Source organism: Taudactylus pleione, unplaced genomic scaffold (assembly GCF_031769625.1).
Source record: "Taudactylus pleione unplaced genomic scaffold, aTauple2 ptg000141l, whole genome shotgun sequence".
NCBI classification, from domain to species: domain Eukaryota; kingdom Metazoa; phylum Chordata; class Amphibia; order Anura; family Myobatrachidae; genus Taudactylus; species Taudactylus pleione.
Window position 1 is genome coordinate 662,985 of NW_028284543.1, and position 20,140 is coordinate 683,124.

At 47.4% G+C, this 20,140-nt stretch overlaps 1 protein-coding gene across 1 annotated transcript in view; it reads left to right on the top strand.

Annotated features, from left to right (window-relative positions):
- LOC148522728 (V-type proton ATPase catalytic subunit A-like) overlaps positions 1-20,140 on the top strand; it is a 148,950-nt gene that overhangs the window by 93,350 nt on the left and 35,460 nt on the right. The window contains exons 11-12 of the mRNA XM_088473823.1: positions 575-638; positions 14,502-14,705. Coding sequence (XP_088329949.1) covers positions 575-638; positions 14,502-14,705 — 268 coding nt within the window. The remainder of the gene's footprint in view (positions 1-574; positions 639-14,501; positions 14,706-20,140) is intronic.

Consider the following 20,140-nt stretch of genomic DNA (forward strand, 5'->3'; position numbering starts at 1 on the left):
CCCTGACCTCTCTCCCTCCATAGTCTCTCACATCTCTAGTTGCCGCACTGCTCCCAGCACTTCTTGAAACTTAGGGGTAGATTCCATCAGACACAGGGTTAAGTGTCCGGAACTATTCTATAATTGCCCACTATAAGCCTGGGACCATCCCCAAGGGTGCACTTAATGCCTCTTTCTGCTCCTGCGAAGCCGAGCTCAGGGTCTATCATCAGATGCACACTTCCTTGACCCAGCTGACCATTTCCCAGGGCCACTCTGTGAGTAAGCTTCAACTTATGCAGACTGGCCGAGGGCTGCGATCATCCATCCAATGCTGCATCTTCAGCCACATCACTCTGATCACTAATGCAGCAAGGAGATGTCCATTTCCTACAGATACCCCCTGCTGCATTCACATTTTAGTCGTACGGTTTAGCACAGAAGTTTCCTTGTGACTGTGCAATAATTAGGTGCATAATTCTCAGATTAGAGAACCGTGATTTGGTTTTGGCAAAACCACCCTTTGTTTTGGTGTTGAATTTGATTAGACTTGTTTTGACTTTAATATTTGAAATTTCCTCCATTTACTTTACAGTGTATCTCCACCAGGGGGAGACTTCTCAGATCCAGTTACATCAGCCACTCTGGGCATTGTGCAGGTAAGGCCTCGAATAATTACTGTAACAATGTAAAGGTTAGTCTACAATAATGTTTGTGTACACAAATGTAAATGCCAGGATTGGTTCAGCCACTTATATACTGTACGTGCCTGGACAAATCTATCAGCCCACATTTTGCAGTAACTGACCATGGAGTAAATTTGTCAGTATTGCACCAATCAGTTAATTAATCTGCTTTGTACTGGAGCTTGTGGGGTGGGAAGATGGAGAGCCGGCCTGAGATGAGCACTATTCTCCAGGATTAGAGCTTGTGGGGTGGGAAGAGGATGGAGAGCCGGCCTGAGATGAGCACTATTCTCTAGCACTGGGACTTGTGGGGTGGGGAGATGATGGAGAGCCGGCCTGAGATGAGCACTATTCTCTAGCACTGGGGCTTGTGGAGTGGAAAGATGATGGAGAACCGGCCTGAGATGAGCTCTATTCTCCAGGATTAGGGCTTGTGGGGTGGAAAGAGGATGGAGAGCCGGCATGAGATGAGCACTATTCTCCAGGATTGGGGCTTGTGGGGTGGAAAGATGATGGAGAGCCGGCCTGAGATGAGCACTATTCTTTAGCACTGGGGCGGGAAGATGGAGAGCTGGCCTGAGATGAGCGCTATTCTTTAGCACTGGGGCTAGTGGGGTGGGAAGATGATGGAGAGCCGGCCTGAGATGAGCACTATTCTCTAGCACTGGGGATTGTGGGGTGGGAAGATGATGAAGAGACGGCATGAGATGAGCACTATTCTCTAGCACTGGGGCTTGTGGGGTGGGAAGATGATGGAGAGCCGGCCTGAGATGAGCACTATTCTTTAGCACTGGGGCTAGTGGGGTGGGAAGATTATGGAGAACCGGCCTGATATGAGCGCTATTCTCCAGGATTAGAGTTTGTGGGGTGGGAAGATGACGGAGAGCCGGCCTGAGATGAGCACTATTCTCCAGGATTGGGGCTTGTGGGGTGGGAAGAGGATGGAGAGCCAGCCTGAGATTAGCACTATTCTCCAGGATTAGAGTTTGTGGGGTGGGAAGATGACGGACCTGAGATGAGCACTATTCTCCAGGATTAGAGCTTGTGGGGTGGGAAGAGGATGGAGAGCCGGCCTGAGATGAGCACTATTCTCCAGGATTGGGGCTTGTGGGGTGGGAAGAGGATGGAGAGTCAGCCTGAGATTAGCACTATTCTCCAGGATTAGAGCTTGTGGGGTGGGAAGATGACGGAGAGCCAGCCTGAGATGAGCACTATTCTCCAGGATTAGAGCTTGTGGGGTGGGAAGAGGATGGAGAGCCGGCCTGAGATGAGCACTATTCTCCAGGATTAGAGCTTGTGGGGTGGGAAGAGGATGGAGAGCCGGCCTGAGATGAGCACTATTCTCCAGGATTGGGGCTTGTGGGGTGGGAAGATGATGGAGAGCCGGCCTGAGATTAGCACTATTCTCCAGGATTGGGGCTTGTGGGGTGGGAAGATGATGGAGAGCCGGCCTGAGATTAGCACTATTCTCCAGGATTAGAGCTTGTGGGGTGGGAAGAGGATGGAGAGCCGGCCTGAGATGAGCACTATTCTCCAGGATTAGAGCTTGTGGGGTGGGAAGAGGATGGAGAGCCGGCCTGAGATGAGCACTATTCTCCAGGATTAGAGCTTGTGGGGTGGGAAGAGGATGGAGAGCCGGCCTGAGATGAGCACTATTCTCCAGGATTAGAGCTTGTGGGGTGGGAAGAGGATGGAGAGCCGGCCTGAGATGAGCACTATTCTCCAGGATTGGGGCTTGTGGGGTGGGAAGATGATGGAGAGCCGGCCTGAGATTAGCACTATTCTCCAGGATTGGGGCTTGTGGGGTGGGAAGATGATGGAGAGCCGGCCTGAGATTAGCACTATTCGCCATCTCCACGTTTCTTAGGTAGACAATAGTGACCATTCATTGGGCTGACTCAGATGTATGCATACTTGCCTACCCTCCCGATTCGGCCGGGAGCCTCCCGAAAATTGGGAGCCGCTCCCGGCCCCCCGGAAAGGTAGGCAAGTCTCCCGGTCCCAGCGACCCACCTGCATAAACCCCGGCAGCGGGGGGGCCGATGACGCGATTTGCGCTGAATCGCGTCATCGTAGTCCCGCCCCCTGCATCACAATGCCGATATTAATGGCATTGTGATGCAGGGGGCGGGGCTACGATGACACGATCGCGCTGTCACGCCCATGCCCCGCCCCAATGGCGTGTCATCCTTATAGCCACGCCCCCTTTTCTCCCGCGACACGCCCCCTTTTTGCCGAGAGACTTTCCCCTGTGATTGCCCGACAGCTCCCTCCCGGAAGGAGGGAGTTAAATGTCGGCAACCCTGGATGTATGCCATGCTGATATTACACATGTGAGTGATCGGTAAGCCGTGTATACATCAGGATACATTACTGTAGACATTTCTAGAGAGGTTTTACTTGCAGTGTGATTGACAGTCAGGAAGTGTTGGCGGAGGCATCAGGGAATGGTGGCATAAAACGCAGGCGTATCAGCCTGCATCTGCTATCCCATATGCAACAAAAATGGCTCTAATGTCTCAGTACATGCTGCCATATTGTGTGGCCGTAGAATTACTCATAAGGTTGATTATCGGAGGTTCTGCAACCAATGTATGGAGATGTTGGATGTGCGCTGCCGCCTGTACTCATCTTAGTACAAATTCCAGCAGCTGCGAAATTTGCATATTTTTGCACACAGCTCCGTGAAAAAAGGCAGCTACAGTGACATTAGTGTACACAGCTACAGTGACATTAGTGTACACAGCTACAGTGACATTAGTGTACACAGCTACAGTGACATTAGTGTACACCGAGACAGCTACAGTGACATTAGTGTACACAGCTACAGTGACATTAGTGTACACAGCTACAGTGACATTAGTGTACACAGCTACAGTGACATTAGTGTACACCGAGACAGCTACAGTGACATTAGTGTACACAGCTACAGTGACATTAGTGTACACAGCTACAGTGACATTAGTGTACACAGCTACAGTGACATTAGTGTACACAGCTACAGTGACATTAGTGTACACAGCTACAGTGACATTAGTGTACACCGAGACAGCTACAGTGACATTAGTGTACACAGCTACAGTGACATAAGTGTACACAGCTACAGTGACATTAGTGTACACAGCGACAGTGACATTAGTGTACTCCGAGACAACTACAGTGACATTAGTGTACACAGCTACAGTGACATTAGTGTACACAGCTACAGTGACATTAGTGTACACCGAGACAGCTACAGTGACATTAGTGTACACAGCTACAGTGACATTAGTGTACACCGAGACAGCTACAGTGACATTAGTGTACACAGCTACAGTGACATTAGTGTACACAGCTACAGTGACATTAGTGTACACCGAGACAGCTACAGTGACATTAGTGTACACAGCTACAGTGACATTAGTGTACACCGAGACAGCTACAGTGACATTAGTGTACACAGCTACAGTGACATTAGTGTACACAGCTACAGTGACATTAGTGTACACGGAGACAGCTACAGTGACATTAGTGTACACAGCTACAGTGACATTAGTGTACACAGCTACAGTGACATTAGTGTACACCGAGACAGCTACAGTGACATTAGTGTACACAGCTACAGTGACATTAGTGTACACAGAGGCAGCTACAGTGACATTAGTGTACACAGGGGCAGCTACAGTGACATTAGTGTACACAGCTACAGTGACATTAGTGTACACCAGAACAGTGACATTAGTGTACACCGAGGCAGCTATAGTGACATTAGTGTACACAGCTACAGTGACATTAGTGTACACAGCTACAGAGACATTAGTGTACACCGAGGCAGCTATAGTGACATTAGTGTACACAGCTACAGTGACATTAGTGTACACAGCTACAGTGACATTAGTGTACACAGAGACAGCTACAGTGACATTAGTGTACACAGCTACAGTGACATTAGTGTACACAGCTACAGTGACATTAGTGTACACAGCTACAGTGACATTAGTGTACACAGCTACAGTGACATTAGTGTACACCGAGACAGCTACAGTGACATTAGTGTACACAGCTACAGTGACATTAGTGTACACAGCTACAGTGACATTAGTGTACACCGAGACAGCTACAGTGACATTAGTGTACACAGCTACAGTGACATTAGTGTACACAGCTACAGTGACATTAGTGTACACAGCTACAGTGACATTAGTGTACACCGAGACAGCTACAGTGACATTAGTGTACACAGCTACAGTGACATTAGTGTACACAGCTACAGTGACATTAGTGTACACCGAGACAGCTACAGTGACATTAGTGTACACAGCTACAGTGACATTAGTGTACACCGAGACAGCTACAGTGACATTAGTGTACACAGCTACAGTGACATTAGTGTACACAGCTACAGTGACATTAGTGTACACCGAGACAGCTACAGTGACATTAGTGTACACAGCTACAGTGACATTAGTGTACACCGAGACAGCTACAGTGACATTAGTGTACACAGCTACAGTGACATTAGTGTACACAGCTACAGTGACATTAGTGTACACGGAGACAGCTACAGTGACATTAGTGTACACAGCTACAGTGACATTAGTGTACACAGCTACAGTGACATTAGTGTACACCGAGACAGCTACAGTGACATTAGTGTACACAGCTACAGTGACATTAGTGTACACAGAGGCAGCTACAGTGACATTAGTGTACACAGGGGCAGCTACAGTGACATTAGTGTACACAGCTACAGTGACATTAGTGTACACCAGAACAGTGACATTAGTGTACACCGAGGCAGCTATAGTGACATTAGTGTACACAGCTACAGTGACATTAGTGTACACAGCTACAGAGACATTAGTGTACACCGAGGCAGCTATAGTGACATTAGTGTACACAGCTACAGTGACATTAGTGTACACAGCTACAGTGACATTAGTGTACACCGAGACAGCTACAGTGACATTAGTGTACACAGCTACAGTGACATTAGTGTACACAGCTACAGTGACATTAGTGTACACCGAGACAGCTACAGTGACATTAGTGTACACAGCTACAGTGACATTAGTGTACACAGCTACAGTGACATTAGTGTACACAGAGGCAGCTACAGTGACATTAGTGTACACAGGGGCCGCTACAGTGACATTACTGTACACAGAGGCAGCTACAGTGACATTAGTGTACACAGCTACAGTGACATTAGTGTACACCAGAACAGTGACATTAGTGTACACCGAGGCAGCTATAGTGACATTAGTGTACACAGCTACAGTGACATTAGTGTACACAGAGGCAGCTACAGTGACATTAGTGTACACAAGGGCAGCTACAGTGACATTAGTGTACACAGAAGCAGCTACAGTGACATTAGTGTACACAGCTACAGTGACATTAGTGTACACCGAGGCAGCTATAGTGACATTAGTGTACACAGCTACAGTGACATTAGTGTACACAGAGACAGCTACAGTGACATTAGTGTACACAGCTACAGTGACATTAGTGTACACAGCTACAGTGACATTAGTGTACACCGAGGCAGCTATAGTGACATTAGTGTACACAGCTACAGTGACATTAGTGTACACAGAGACAGCTACAGTGACATTAGTGTACACAGCTACAGTGACAGTGTACACAGAGGCAGCTACAGTGACATTAGTGTACACAGAGGCAGCTACAGTGACATTAGTGTACACAGCTACAGTGACATTAGTGTACACAGGGGCAGCTACAGTGATATGAGTGTACACAGAGGCAGCTAGAGTGACATTAGTGTACACAGCTACAGTGACATTAGTGTACACCGAGGCAGCTACAGTGACATTAGTGTACACAGCTACAGTGACATTAGTGTACACAGCTACAGTGACATTAGTGTACACAGAGGCAGCTACAGTGACATTAGTGTACATATGCACAGCTACAGTGACATTAGTGTACACAGCTACAGTGACATTAGTGTACACAGCTACAGTGACAGTGTACACAGAGGCAGCTACAGTGACATTAGTGTACACAGAGGCAGCTACTGTGACATTAGTGTACACAGCTACAGTGACATTAGTGTACACAGAGGCAGCTACAGTGACATTAGTGTACACAGGGGTAGCTACAGTGACATTAGTGTACACAGGGGCAGCTACAGTGACATTAGTGTACACAGCTACAGTGACATTAGTGTACACCGAGGCAGCTACAGTGACATTAGTGTACACAGCTACAGTGACATTAGTGTACACCGAGGCAGCTACAGTGACATTAGTGTACACAGCTACAGTGACATTAGTGTACATAGAGGCAGCTACAGTAACATTAGAGTACACAGCTACAGTGACATTAGTGTACACAGCTACAGTGACATTAGTGTACACCGAGGTAGCTAAAGTGACATTAGTGTACACAGCTACAGTGACATTAGTGTACATAGAGGCAGCTACAGTGACATTAGTTTACAAATACACAGCTACATTGACATTAGTGTACACAGAGGCAGCTACAGTGACATTAGTGTACACAGCTACAGTGACAGTGTACACAGAGGCAGCTACAGTGACATTAGTGTACACAGGGGCAGCTACAGTGACATTACTTTACACAGGGGCAGCTACAGTGACATTCGTGTACACAGCTACAGTGACATTAGTGTACACCGAGGCAGCTACAGTGACATTAGTGTACACAGCTACAGTGACATTAGTGTTCACAGCTACAGTGACATTAGTGTACACCGAGGCAGCTATAGTGACATTAGTGTACACAGCTACAGTGACATTAGTGTACATAGAGGCAGCTACAGTAACGTTAGTGTACACAGCTACAGTGACATTAGTGTACACAGAGGCAGCTACAGTGACATTAGTGTACATATGCACAGCTACATTGACATTAGTGTACACAGAGGCAGCTACAGTGACATTAGTGTACATATACACAGCTAAAGTGACATTAGTGAACATATACACAGCTACAGTGACATTAGTGTACAAAGAGGCAGCTACAGTGACATTAGTGTACACAGCTACAGTGACATTAGTGTACAAAGAGGCAGCTACAGTGACATTCGTGTACATATACACAGCTACAGTGACATTAGTGTACAAAGAGGCAGCTACAGTAACATTAGTGTACACAGCTACGGTGACATTAGTGTACACAGAGGAAGCTACAATGACATTAGTGTACACAGGGGCAGCTACAGTGACATTAGTGTACACAGGGGCAGCTACAGTGATATTAGTGTACACAGAGGCAGCTACAGTGACATTAGTGTACATAGAGGCAGCTACAGTGACATTAGTGTACATATACACAGCTACATTGACATTAGTGTACACAGAGGCAGCTACAGTGACATTAGTGTACACAGCTACAGTGACATTAGTGTACACTGAGGCAGCTACAGTGACATTAGTGTACACAGGGGCAGCTACAGTGACATTAGTGTACACAGCTACAGTGACATTAGTGTACACCGAGGCAGCTACAGTGACATTAGTGTACACAGCTACAGTGACATTAGTGTTCACAGCTACAGTGACATTAGTGTACACCGAGGCAGCTATAGTGACATTAGTGTACACATCTACAGTGACATTAGTGTACATAGAGGCAGCTACAGTAACATTAGTGTACACAGCTACAGTGACATTAGTGTACACAGAGGCAGCTACAGTGACATTAGGGTACACAGAGGCAGCTACAGTGACATTAGTGTACATATACACAGCTACAGTGACATTAGTGTACACAGCTACAGAGACATTAGTGTACACAGCTACAGTGACATTAGTGTACACAGTGACAGTGTACACAGAGGCAGCTACAGTGACATTAGTGTACACAGAGGCAGCTACTGTAACATTAGTGTACACAGCTACAGTTACATTAGTGTACACAGAGGCAGCTACAGTGACATTAGTGTACACAGGGGAAGCTACAGTGACATTAGTGTACACAGGGGCAGCTACAGTGACTTTAGTGTACACAGCTACAGTGACTTAAGTGTACAACGCGGACAGCTACAGTGACATTAGTGTACACAGCTACAGTGACAGTGTACACAGCTACACTGACATTAGTGGACACCGAGGCAGCTATAATGACATTAGTGTAGACAGCTACAGTGACATTAGTGTACACCGAGGCAGCTATAGTGACATTAGTGTACACATCTACAGTGACATTAGTGTACATAGAGGCAGCTACAGTAACATTAGTATACACAGCTACAGTGACATTAGTGTACACAGTTACAGTGACATTAGTGTACACCGAGGCAGCTACAGTGCCATTAGTGTACACAGCTACAGTGACAGTGTACATAGAGGCAGCTACAGTGACATTAGTGTACATAGAGGCAGCTACATTGACATTAGTGTACACAGAGGCAGCTACAGTGACATTAGTGTACACAGCTACAGTGACATTAGTGTACACAGAGGCAGCTACAGTGACATTAGTGTACACAGGGGCAGCTACAGTGACATTAGTTTACACAGGGGCAGCTACAGTGACATTCGAGTTCACAGCTACAGTGACATTAGTGTACACAGAGGCAGCTACAGTGACATTAGTGTACATATACACATCTAAAGTGACATTAGTGAACATATACACAGCTACAGTGACATTAGTGTACAAAGAGGCAGCTACAGTGACATTAGTGTACACAGCTACAGTGACACTAGTGTACAAAGAGGCAGCTACAGTGACATTCGTGTACATACACACAGCTACAGTGACATTAGTGTACACAGCTACAGTGACATTAGTGTACAAAGAGGCAGCTACAGTGACATTAGTGTACATATACACAGCTACAGTGACATTAGTGTACACAGCTACAGTGACATCAGTGTACAAAGGCAGCTACAGTGACATTAGTGTACAAAGCTACAGTGACATTAGTGTACAAAGAGGCAGCTACAGTGACATTAGTGTACACAGCTACAGTGACATTAGTGTACACATCTACAGTGACATTAGTGTACAAAGAGGCAGCTACAGTGACATTCGTGTACATATACACAGCTACAGTGACATTAGTGTACACAGCTACAGTGACAGTGTACATATACACAGCTACAGTGACATTAGTGTACAAAGAGGCAGCTACAGTGACATTAGTGTACATATACACAGCTACAGTGACATTAGTGTACAAAGAGGCAGCTACAGTGACATTAGTGTACATATACACAGCCACTGTGACATTAGTGTACACAGCTACAGTGACAGTGTACACAGCTACACTGACACTAGTGTACACAGCTACAGTGACATTAGTGTACATATACACAGCTACAGTGACAGTGTACACAGATACAGTGACATTAGTGTACATATACACAGCTACAGTGACATTAGTATACACAGCTACAGTGACATTAGTGTACACCGAGGCAGCTACAGTGACATTAGTGTACACAGCTAAAGTGACATTAGCGTACACAGCTACAGTGACATTAGTGTACACAGCTACAGTGACATTAGTGTACACCGAGGCAGCTACAGTGACATTAGTGTACACAGAGGCAGCTACAGTGACATTAGTGTACATATACACAGCTACAGTGACATTAGTGTACAAAGAGGCAGCTACAGTGACATTAGTGTACATATACACAGCTACTGTGACATTAGTGTACACAGCTACAGTGACAGTGTACACAGCTACAGTGACACTAGTGTACACAGCTACAGTGACATTAGTGTACATATACACAGCTACAGTGACATTAGTGTACACAGAGGCAGATACAGTGACAGTGTACACAGCTACAGTGACATTATTGTACAAAGAGGCAGCTACAGTGACATTAGTGTACACAGCTACAGTGACATTAGTGTACACAGAGGCAGCTACAGTGACATTAGTGTACACAGCTACAGTGACATTAGTGTACACAGCTACAGTGACATTAGTGTACACAGTTACAGTGACATTAGTGTACACAGATACATTGACATTAGTGTACACCGAGGCAGCTACAGTGACATTAGTGTACACATATACACATCTACAGTGACATTAGTGTACACATACACATCTACAGTGACAATAGTGTACACAGCTACAGTGACATTAGTGTACACAGCTACAGTGACATTAGTGTTCAAAGGCAGCTACAGTGACATTAGTGTACACAGCTACAGTGACATTAGTGTTCAAAGGCAGCTACAGTGACATTAGTGTACACAGCTACAGTGACATTAGTGTACATATACACAGCTACAGTGACATTAGTGTACACAGCTACAGTGACATTAGTGTACATATACACAGCTACAGTGACATTAGTGTACACAGCTACAGTGACATTAGTGTACACAGAGGCAGCTACAGTGAGTGTACACAGAGGCAGCTGCAGTGACATTAGTGTACACAGAGGCAGCTACAGTGACAGTGTACACAGAGGCAGCTACAGTGACATTAGTGTACACAGCTACAGTGTCATTAGTGTACACAGAGGCAGCTACAGTGACATTAGTGTACACAGCTACAGTGACATTAGCGTACACAGCTACAGTGACATTAGCGTACACAGCTACAGTGACATTAGCGTACACAGCTACAGTGACATTAGCGTACACAGCTACAGTGACATTAGCGTACACAGCTACAGTGACATTAGTGTACACAGCTACAGTGACATTAGTGTACACAGAGGCAGCTACAGTGAGTGTACACAGAGGCAGCTGCAGTGACATTAGTGTACACAGAGGCAGCTACAGTGACAGTGTACACAGAGGCAGCTACAGTGACATTAGTGTACACAGCTACAGTGACATTAGTGTACACAGAGGCAGCTACAGTGACATTAGTGTACACAGCTACAGTGACATTAGCGTACACAGCTACAGTGACATTAGCGTACACAGCTACAGTGACATTAGCGTACACAGCTACAGTGACATTAGTGTACACAGCTACAGTGACATTAGTGTACACAGAGGCAGCTACAGTGACATTAGTGTACACAGAGGCAGCTACAATGACATTAGTGTACACAGCTGCAGTGACATTAGTGTACATAGAGGCAGCTACAGTGACATTAGTGTACACAGCTACAGTGATATTAGTGTACACAGCTATAGTGACGTTAGTGTACACCGAGGCAGCTACAGTGACATTAGTGTACACAGAGGCAGCTACAGTGACATTAGCGTACACAGCTACAGTGACATTAGTGTACACAGCTACAGTGACATTAGTGTACATCGAGGCAGCTACAGTTACATTAGTGTACACAGCTGCAGTGACATTAGTGTACACAGAGGCAGCTACAGTGACATTACCGTACACAGCTACAGTGACATTAGCGTACACAGCTACAGTGACATTAGTGTACACAGAGGCAGCTCCAATGACATTAGTGTACACAGCTACAGTGACATTAGTGTACACCGAGGCAGCTACAGTGACATTAGTGTACACAGAGGCAGCTACAGTGACATTAGCGTACACAGCTACAGTGACATTAGCATACACAGCTACAGTGACATTAGTGTACACAGCTACAGTGATATTAGTGTACATAGAGGCAGCTACAGTGACATTAGTGTACATATACACAGCTACAGTGACATTAGTGTACAAAGAGGCAGCTACAGTGACATTAGTGTACAAAGAGGCAGCTACAGTGACATTAGTGTACACAGCTACAGTGACATTAGTGTACACCGAGGCAGCTACAGTGACATTAGTGTACACAGCTACAGTGACATTAGTGTACACCGAGGCAGCTACAGTGACATTAGTGTACACAGCTACAGTGACATTAGTGTACATATACACAGCTACAGTGAAATTAGTGTACATATACACAGCTACAGTGACATTAGTGTACACAGCTACAGTGACATTAGTGTACACCGAGGCAGCTACAGTGACATTAGTGTACATATACACAGCTACAGTGACATTAGTGTACACAGCTACAGTGACATTAGTGTACACTGAGGCAGCTATAGTGACATTAGTGTACACAGAGGCAGCTATAGTGACATTAGTGTACATATACACAGCTACAGTGACATTAGTGTACATATACACAGCTACAGTGACATTAGTGTACACAGCTACAGTGACATTAGTGTACACTGAGGCAGCTATAGTGACATTAGTGTACACAGAGGCAGCTACAGTGACATTAGTGTACACCGAGGCAGCTATAGTGACATTAGTGTACACAGGGGCCGCTACAGTGACATTAGTGTACACAGAGGCAGCTATAGTGACATTAGTGTACATAGAGACAGCTACAGTGACATTAGTGTACACAGCTACAGTGACATTAGTGTACACAGCTACAGTGACATTAGTGTACAAAGAGGCAGCTACAGTGACATTAGTGTACACAGCTGCAGTGACATTAGTGTACACAGCTACAGTGACATTAGTGTACACAGCTACAGTGACATTAGTGTACATATACACAGCTACAGTGAAATTAGTGTACATATACACAGCTACAGTGACATTAGTGTACACAGCTACAGTGACATTAGTGTACACAGAGGCAGCTACAGTGACATTAGTGTACATATGCACAGCTACAGTGACATTAGTGTACACAGCTACAGTGACATTAGTGTACACTGAGGCAGCTATAGTGACATTAGTGTACACAGAGGCAGCTACAGTGACATTAGTGTACACCGAGGCAGCTATAGTGACATTAGTGTACATATACACAACTACAGTGACATTAGTGTACACAGCTACAGTGACATTAGTGTACATATACACAGCTACAGTGACATTAGTGTACACAGCTACAGTGACATTAGTGTACACTGAGGCAGCTATAGTGACATTAGTGTACACAGAGGCAGCTACAGTGACATTAGTGTACACCGAGGCAGCTATAGTGACATTAGTGTACACAGGGGCCGCTACAGTGACATTAGTGTACACAGAGGCAGCTACAGTGACATTAGTGTACACTGAGGCAGCTATAGTGACATTAGTGTACACAGAGGCAGCTACAGTGACATTAGTGTACACAGGGGCCGCTACAGTGACATTAGTGTACACTGAGGCAGCTACAGTGACATTAGTGTACACAGAGGCAGCTACAGTGACATTAGTGTACACCGAGGCAGCTATAGTGACATTAGTGTACACAGAGGCAGCTACAGTGACATTAGTGTACACAGAGGCAGCTATAGTGACATTAGTGTACATAGAGGCAGCTACAGTGACATTAGTGTACACAGCTACAGTGACATTAGTGTACACAGCTACAGTGACAGTGTACAAAGAGGCAGCTACAGTGACATTAGTGTACACAGCTGCAGTGACATTAGTGTACACAGCTACAGTGACATTAGTGTACACAGCTACAGTGACATTAGTGTACACAGCTACAGTGACATTAGTGTACATAGAGGCAGCTACAGTGACATTAGTGTACACAGCTACAGTGACATTAGTGTACAATGAGGCAGCTACAGTGACATTAGTGTACACAGCTGCAGTGACATTAGTGTACACAGCTACAGTGACATTAGTGTACACAGCTACAGTGACATTAGTGTACACAGCTGCAGTGACATTAGTATACACAGCTACAGTGACATTAGTGTACACAGGGGCAGCTACAGTGACATTAGTGTAAACAGCTACAGTGACATTAGTGTACACAGGGGCAGCTACAGTGACATTAGTGTACACAGCTACAGTGATATTAGTGTACACAGCTACAGTGACATTAGTGTACACCGAGACAGCTACAGTGACATTAGTGTACACGGAATCAGGCCCATGGTTAGGACTAATGATTGCTATGTATAAGCTGGTGTACACCATGATATCTGTGTAATAATCTCCGTCATTATTAGGTATTCTGGGGTCTGGACAAGAAGCTTGCTCAGAGAAAGCATTTCCCCTCTGTGAACTGGCTCATCAGCTACAGTAAGTACATGAGGGCGTTGGATGATTACTACGAGAGGAACTTTGCTGAATTGGTGCCACTCAGAACAAAGGCCAAAGAAATTCTACAAGAAGAAGAGGATTTGGCGGAGATTGTACAGCTGGTGGGAAAGGTGAGCAGCCTCCATGTAGATCATAAGGATGGGCATAGCAGGGGTGATAGATGGATCGGGGGGACAGACGGTGAGGAGGAGGATTGGGGGGTGAGAAGAGCAAATGCACCGAGAGGGGGGCAGGTACTAATCATCTGGAACCAGGCTTATTGGAAGAGAGGCCCCAGGTCCACTGACCTTTCCCCCCCTTATCTGTCAGAGGCAGCTGTCTCTTCCTAACCCAGCACATGCTGCTGTGTGCCGGGCTTCTGTGGCTTCAGGGAGACTGCTGTATGATATGTAATGAGGAGCAATGGCGCTGATTTCCCCCCTCCCACTGGATCTTCCTCTGGCTGTATGATATGTAATGAGGAGCAATGGCGCTGATTTCCCCCCTCCCACTGGATCTTCCTCTGGCTGTATGATATGTAATGGGGAGCAATGGCGCTGATTTCCCCCCTCCCACTGGATCTTCCTCTGGCTGTATGATATGTAATGGGGAGCGATGGTGCTGATTTCCCCCCTCCCACTGGATCTTCCTCTGGCTGTATGATATGTAATGAGGAGCAATGGCGCTGATTTCCCCCTCCCCCCCTGGATCTTCCTCTGGCTGTATGATATGTAATGGGGAGCGATGGTGCTGATTTCCCCCCTCCCACTGGATATTCCTCTGGCTGTATGATATGTAGTGAGGAGCAATGGCGCTGATTTCCCCCCTCCCACTGGATCTTCCTCTGGCTGTATGATATGTAATGGGGAGCGATGGTGCTGATTTCCCCCCTCCCACTGGATCTTCCTCTGGCTGTATGATATGTAATGAGGAGCAATGGCGCTGATTTCCCCCTCCCCCCCTGGATCTTCCTCTGGCTGTATGATATGTAATGGGGAGCGATGGTGCTGATTTCCCCCCTCCCACTGGATCTTCCTCTGGCTGTATGATATGTAATGGGGAGCGATGGCGCTGATTTCCCCCTCCCCCCCTGGATCTTCCTCTGGCTGTATGATATGTAATGGGGAGCGATGGTGCTGATTTCCCTCCTCCCACTGGATCTTCCTCTGGCTGTATGATATGTAATGGGGAGCGATGGCGCTGATTTCCCCCTCCCCCCTGGATCTTCCTCTGGCTGTATGATATGTAATGGGGAGCGATGGGACTGATTTCCCCCTCCCCCCTGGATCTTCCTCTGGCTGTATGATATGTAATGGGGAGCGATGGGACTGATTTCCCCCTCCCCCCTGGATCTTCCTCTGGCTGTATGATTTGTAATGGGGAGCGATGGGACTGATTTCCCCCTCCCCCCTGGATCTTCCTCTGGCTGTATGATATGTAATGGGGAGCGATGGCACCGATTTACCCCTCCCCCCTGGATCTTCCTCTGGCTGTATGATATGTAATGGGGAGCGACGGCGCTGATTTCCCCCTCCCCCCTGGATCTTCCTCTGGCTGTATGATATGTAATGGGGAGCGATGGCACCGATTTACCCCTCCCCCCTGGATCTTCCTCTGGCTGTATGATATGTAATGGGGAGCGATGGCGCTGATTTCCCCCTCCCCCCCTGGATCTTCCTCTGGCTGTATGATATGTAATGGGGAGCGATGGCGCTGATTTCCCCCCTCCCCCATGGATCTTCCTCTGGCTGTATGATATGTAATGGTGAGCGATGGCACTGATTTCCCCCTCCCCCCTGGACCTTCCTCTGGCTGTATGATATGTAATGGGGAGCGATGGCACTGATTTCCCCCCTCCCGCTGGATCTTCCTCTGCCTGTATGATATGTAATGGGGAGCTATGGCACCGATTTTCCCCTCCCCCCTGGATCTTCCTCTGGCGCCAATAATATATTTTTTCAATATTATTTTGGTAGCGGGCATGGACTGCCTCCACAATTAGGCCATGCCCTCCACAGTACCCAGGCTCGCTCTCTACGACCCTGGAGAAGGGGTGGATTGGGGGATGAGAAGAGGTATATTAGGGGTGAGGAGAGGAGGACTGGGATGAGAAGAGATCAATGAGAAATGGCATATTGGGTGTGAGGGGGAGAGGCGGATTTGGGGGGGGGGGATTAAGAAGAGGCATTGTAACCTAGTGATTGTGCGTAGATGTGGACTAGGGAGAAACACCTTTATGACTGAGAACATCATATTATTTGCGGCTGGTAAGTAGAAGTAATGGATGATTATGACCAGCACTTGGAAAGTAGAGATGTGCGCTGACCGCCATTGCGTGTTTTGGTTCTGTATTTTCTTCAAACATTGATAAAAACAGCTAAAATCACATCACTTGGGCCTTTTGTTAGTTCTCACAATATTGACATTAATAACATGAATTTTCAATCAATTTTGACCACTTCACAGCTCACAATATTATTCACCAACATAGGCCAATGGCTGGCTGGCTAAACTAAGAAACCAACATAGGCCAATGGCTGGCTGGCTAAACTAAGAAACCAACATAGGCCAATGGCTGGCCGGCTAAACTAAGAAACCAACATAGGCCAATGGCTGGCCGGCTAAACTAAGAAACCAACATAGGCCAATGGCTGGCCGGCTAAACTAAGAAACCAACATAGGCCAATGGCTGGCCGGCTAAACTAAGAAACCAACATAGGCCAATGGCTGGCCGGCTAAACTAAGAAACCAACATAGGCCAATGGCTGGCCGGCTAAACTAAGAAACCAACATAGGCCAATGGCTGGCCGGCTAAACTAAGAAACCAACATAGGCCAATGGCTGGCCGGCTAAACTAAGAAACCAACATAGGCCAATGGCTGGCCGGCTAAACTAAGAAACCAACATAGGCCAATGGCTGGCCGGGTAAACTAAGAAACCAACATAGGCCAATGGCTGGCCGGCTAAACTAAGAAACCAACATAGGCCAATGGCTGGCCGGCTAAACTAAGAAACCAACATAGGCCAATGGCTGGCCGGCTAAACTAAGAAACCAACATAGGCCAATGGCTGGCCGGCTAAACTAAGAAACCAACATAGGCCAATGGCTGGCCGGCTAAACTAAGAAACCAACATAGGCCAATGGCTGGCCGGCTAAACTAAGAAACCAACATAGGCCAATGGCTGGCCGGCTAAACTAAGAAACCAACATAGGCCAATGGCTGGCCGGCTAAACTAAGAAACCAACATAGGCCAATGGCTGGCCGGCTAAACTAAGAAACCAACAGAGCAGCGGCACAAACACACGGCCGTTATATCTGTTTACAAATGTTTTACAAATTAGTAATATACAGTATTAGTAATAACCAGACTCACTCACAAGTACGTTCAATAGGAAACAATACAATACAGACATTTACTAAGAATCGTGCCTTATCATTAATAAGCAGCAAACATAAAACTCCTAAACCATGAGTAACTAACAGCAGCAGACATCAATGCCCCCAGCACATGCCTAGTCTCAGTGCCCAATCTGTATTTCCCGCCTGGGTTTGGTGGGTCACTGATGACTGGTACTCTGTGCCCAGTTCCCCTTATGCAGTGCCCCCAGTAGCAGTCCCCACAATGCAGTGCGCCCAGTAGCAGTATCCCCTTATGCAGTGCCCTTTTATATAGTCCCCCCCATGCAGGTTTCCCAGTAGTGGTCCCCTTATGCAGGCACCCTGTAGTGGTCCCCGCAGTGCCCGTAGCAGTAAGCCCCTTATATAGTGCCCACAGCAGTAGTGTCCCCCCCTCCCATGCAGTGCCCCCAGTAGTGGTCCCCCTGATGCAGGCTCCCAGTAGTGACCCCCCCCCCCTATCCAGTGGTCCCTGTAGTGGCCCTTCCTATTATTGCCCCCATTAGTGGTCTCCCGAGTGCAGTGCCTCTAGTAATACTATGCCCCTTTTAGAATGCCCCCAGTGGTAGTCCCCCCCCCCCCCCAAGTAGTAGTCCCAAGTAGAGTAGCCCCCCCCCCCAGTAGATGTCCCCCCCCAGTAGATGTCCCCCCCAGTAGTAGCCAACCCCTCCCCCGTTATGCAGATAGGTAAGGTTTAAAAATAAATAAATATATATAAAAATATACTTACCTGATTCCACGCTGCTCCTGTCCGCGATGCCGATGCCGCTCCTGCCCTCCAGTCCACCCAGGCTGGCGCGCTCAGCATTATGGGACTGACGTCATGACGTCAGTCCCATTACCCACTGCAGGAGCCGGACGGAAGTCCAGCTCTTGCAGTGGGTGCTGCAGCAGTCAATGAGAGTCTATCTGACTCTCATTGGCTGCTGTTTAACACACGCATCGCCGCCAGCGCTGGCGGCGATGCGTGTGTTATGCACAGCCTGAGCCCGCCTCCTGGCGCTATTGGGCAAGCACTCAGGGGGAGGGAACGGGCTCAGGCGTGCAGCACAGGACCGGCGCTGGAAGCCTAGCGCCGGTCCTGTGCAAATGTGTAGCGCTGACCGCACTCATTGCGGTCGGCGCTACACTGGCTATCTAGGGCGGGCGGGCCGGTACCGTGGCCGGCGGCGCCCCCCCGCGCCGCAGGTCCAACGGTGCCGAGGGCACGAACCCCGCTCGCCCTGCCCTAGTTACGCCACTGCGGGTGGGACAGTGTTGAATACAGTGCGGGCGGGATAGTGTTGAATACAGTGCAGGTTGGATACAGTGCCGGTGGGATAGAGTTGAATACAGAGCGGGTCAGACAGTGCGGGTCGGATATAAAGTTGGACACAGTGCGGGTTGGATACAGTGCGGTTCGGATATAGAGTTGGATATAGTGCGGGTCGGATATAGAGTTGGATACAGTGCGGGTTGGATACAGTGCGGGTTGGATACAGTGCCGGTGGGATAGTGTTGAATACAGTGCGGGTTGGATACAGTGCGGGTGGGATAGTGTTGAATACAGTGCGGGTTGGATACAGTGCCGGTGGGATAGTGTTGAATACAGTGCGGGTTGGATACAGTGCGAGTCAGATATAGAGTTGGATACAGTGCGGGCGGGATACAGTGCGGGCGGGATAGTGTTGAATACAGTGCGGGTTGGATACAGTGCCGGTGGGATAGAGTTGAATACAGAGCGGGTCAGACAGTGCGGGTCGGATATAAAGTTGGACACAGTGCGGGTTGGATACAGTGCGGTTCGAATATAGAGTTGGATATAGTGCGGGTCGGATATAGAGTTGGATACAGTGCGGGTTGGATACAGTGCCGGTGGGATAGTGTTGAATACAGTGCGGGTTGGATACAGTGCCGGTGGGATAGTGTTGAATACAGTGCGGGTTGGATACAGTGCGAGTCAGATATAGAGTTGGATACAGTGCGGGCGGGATAGTGTTGAATACAGTGCGGGTTGGATACAGTGCCGGTGGGATAGAGTTGAATACAGAGCGGGTCAGACAGTGCGGGTCGGATATAAAGTTGGACACAGTGCGGGTTGGATACAGTGCGGTTCGGATATAGAGTTGGATATAGTGCGGGTCGGATATAGAGTTGGATACAGTGCGGGTTGGATACAGTGCGGGTGG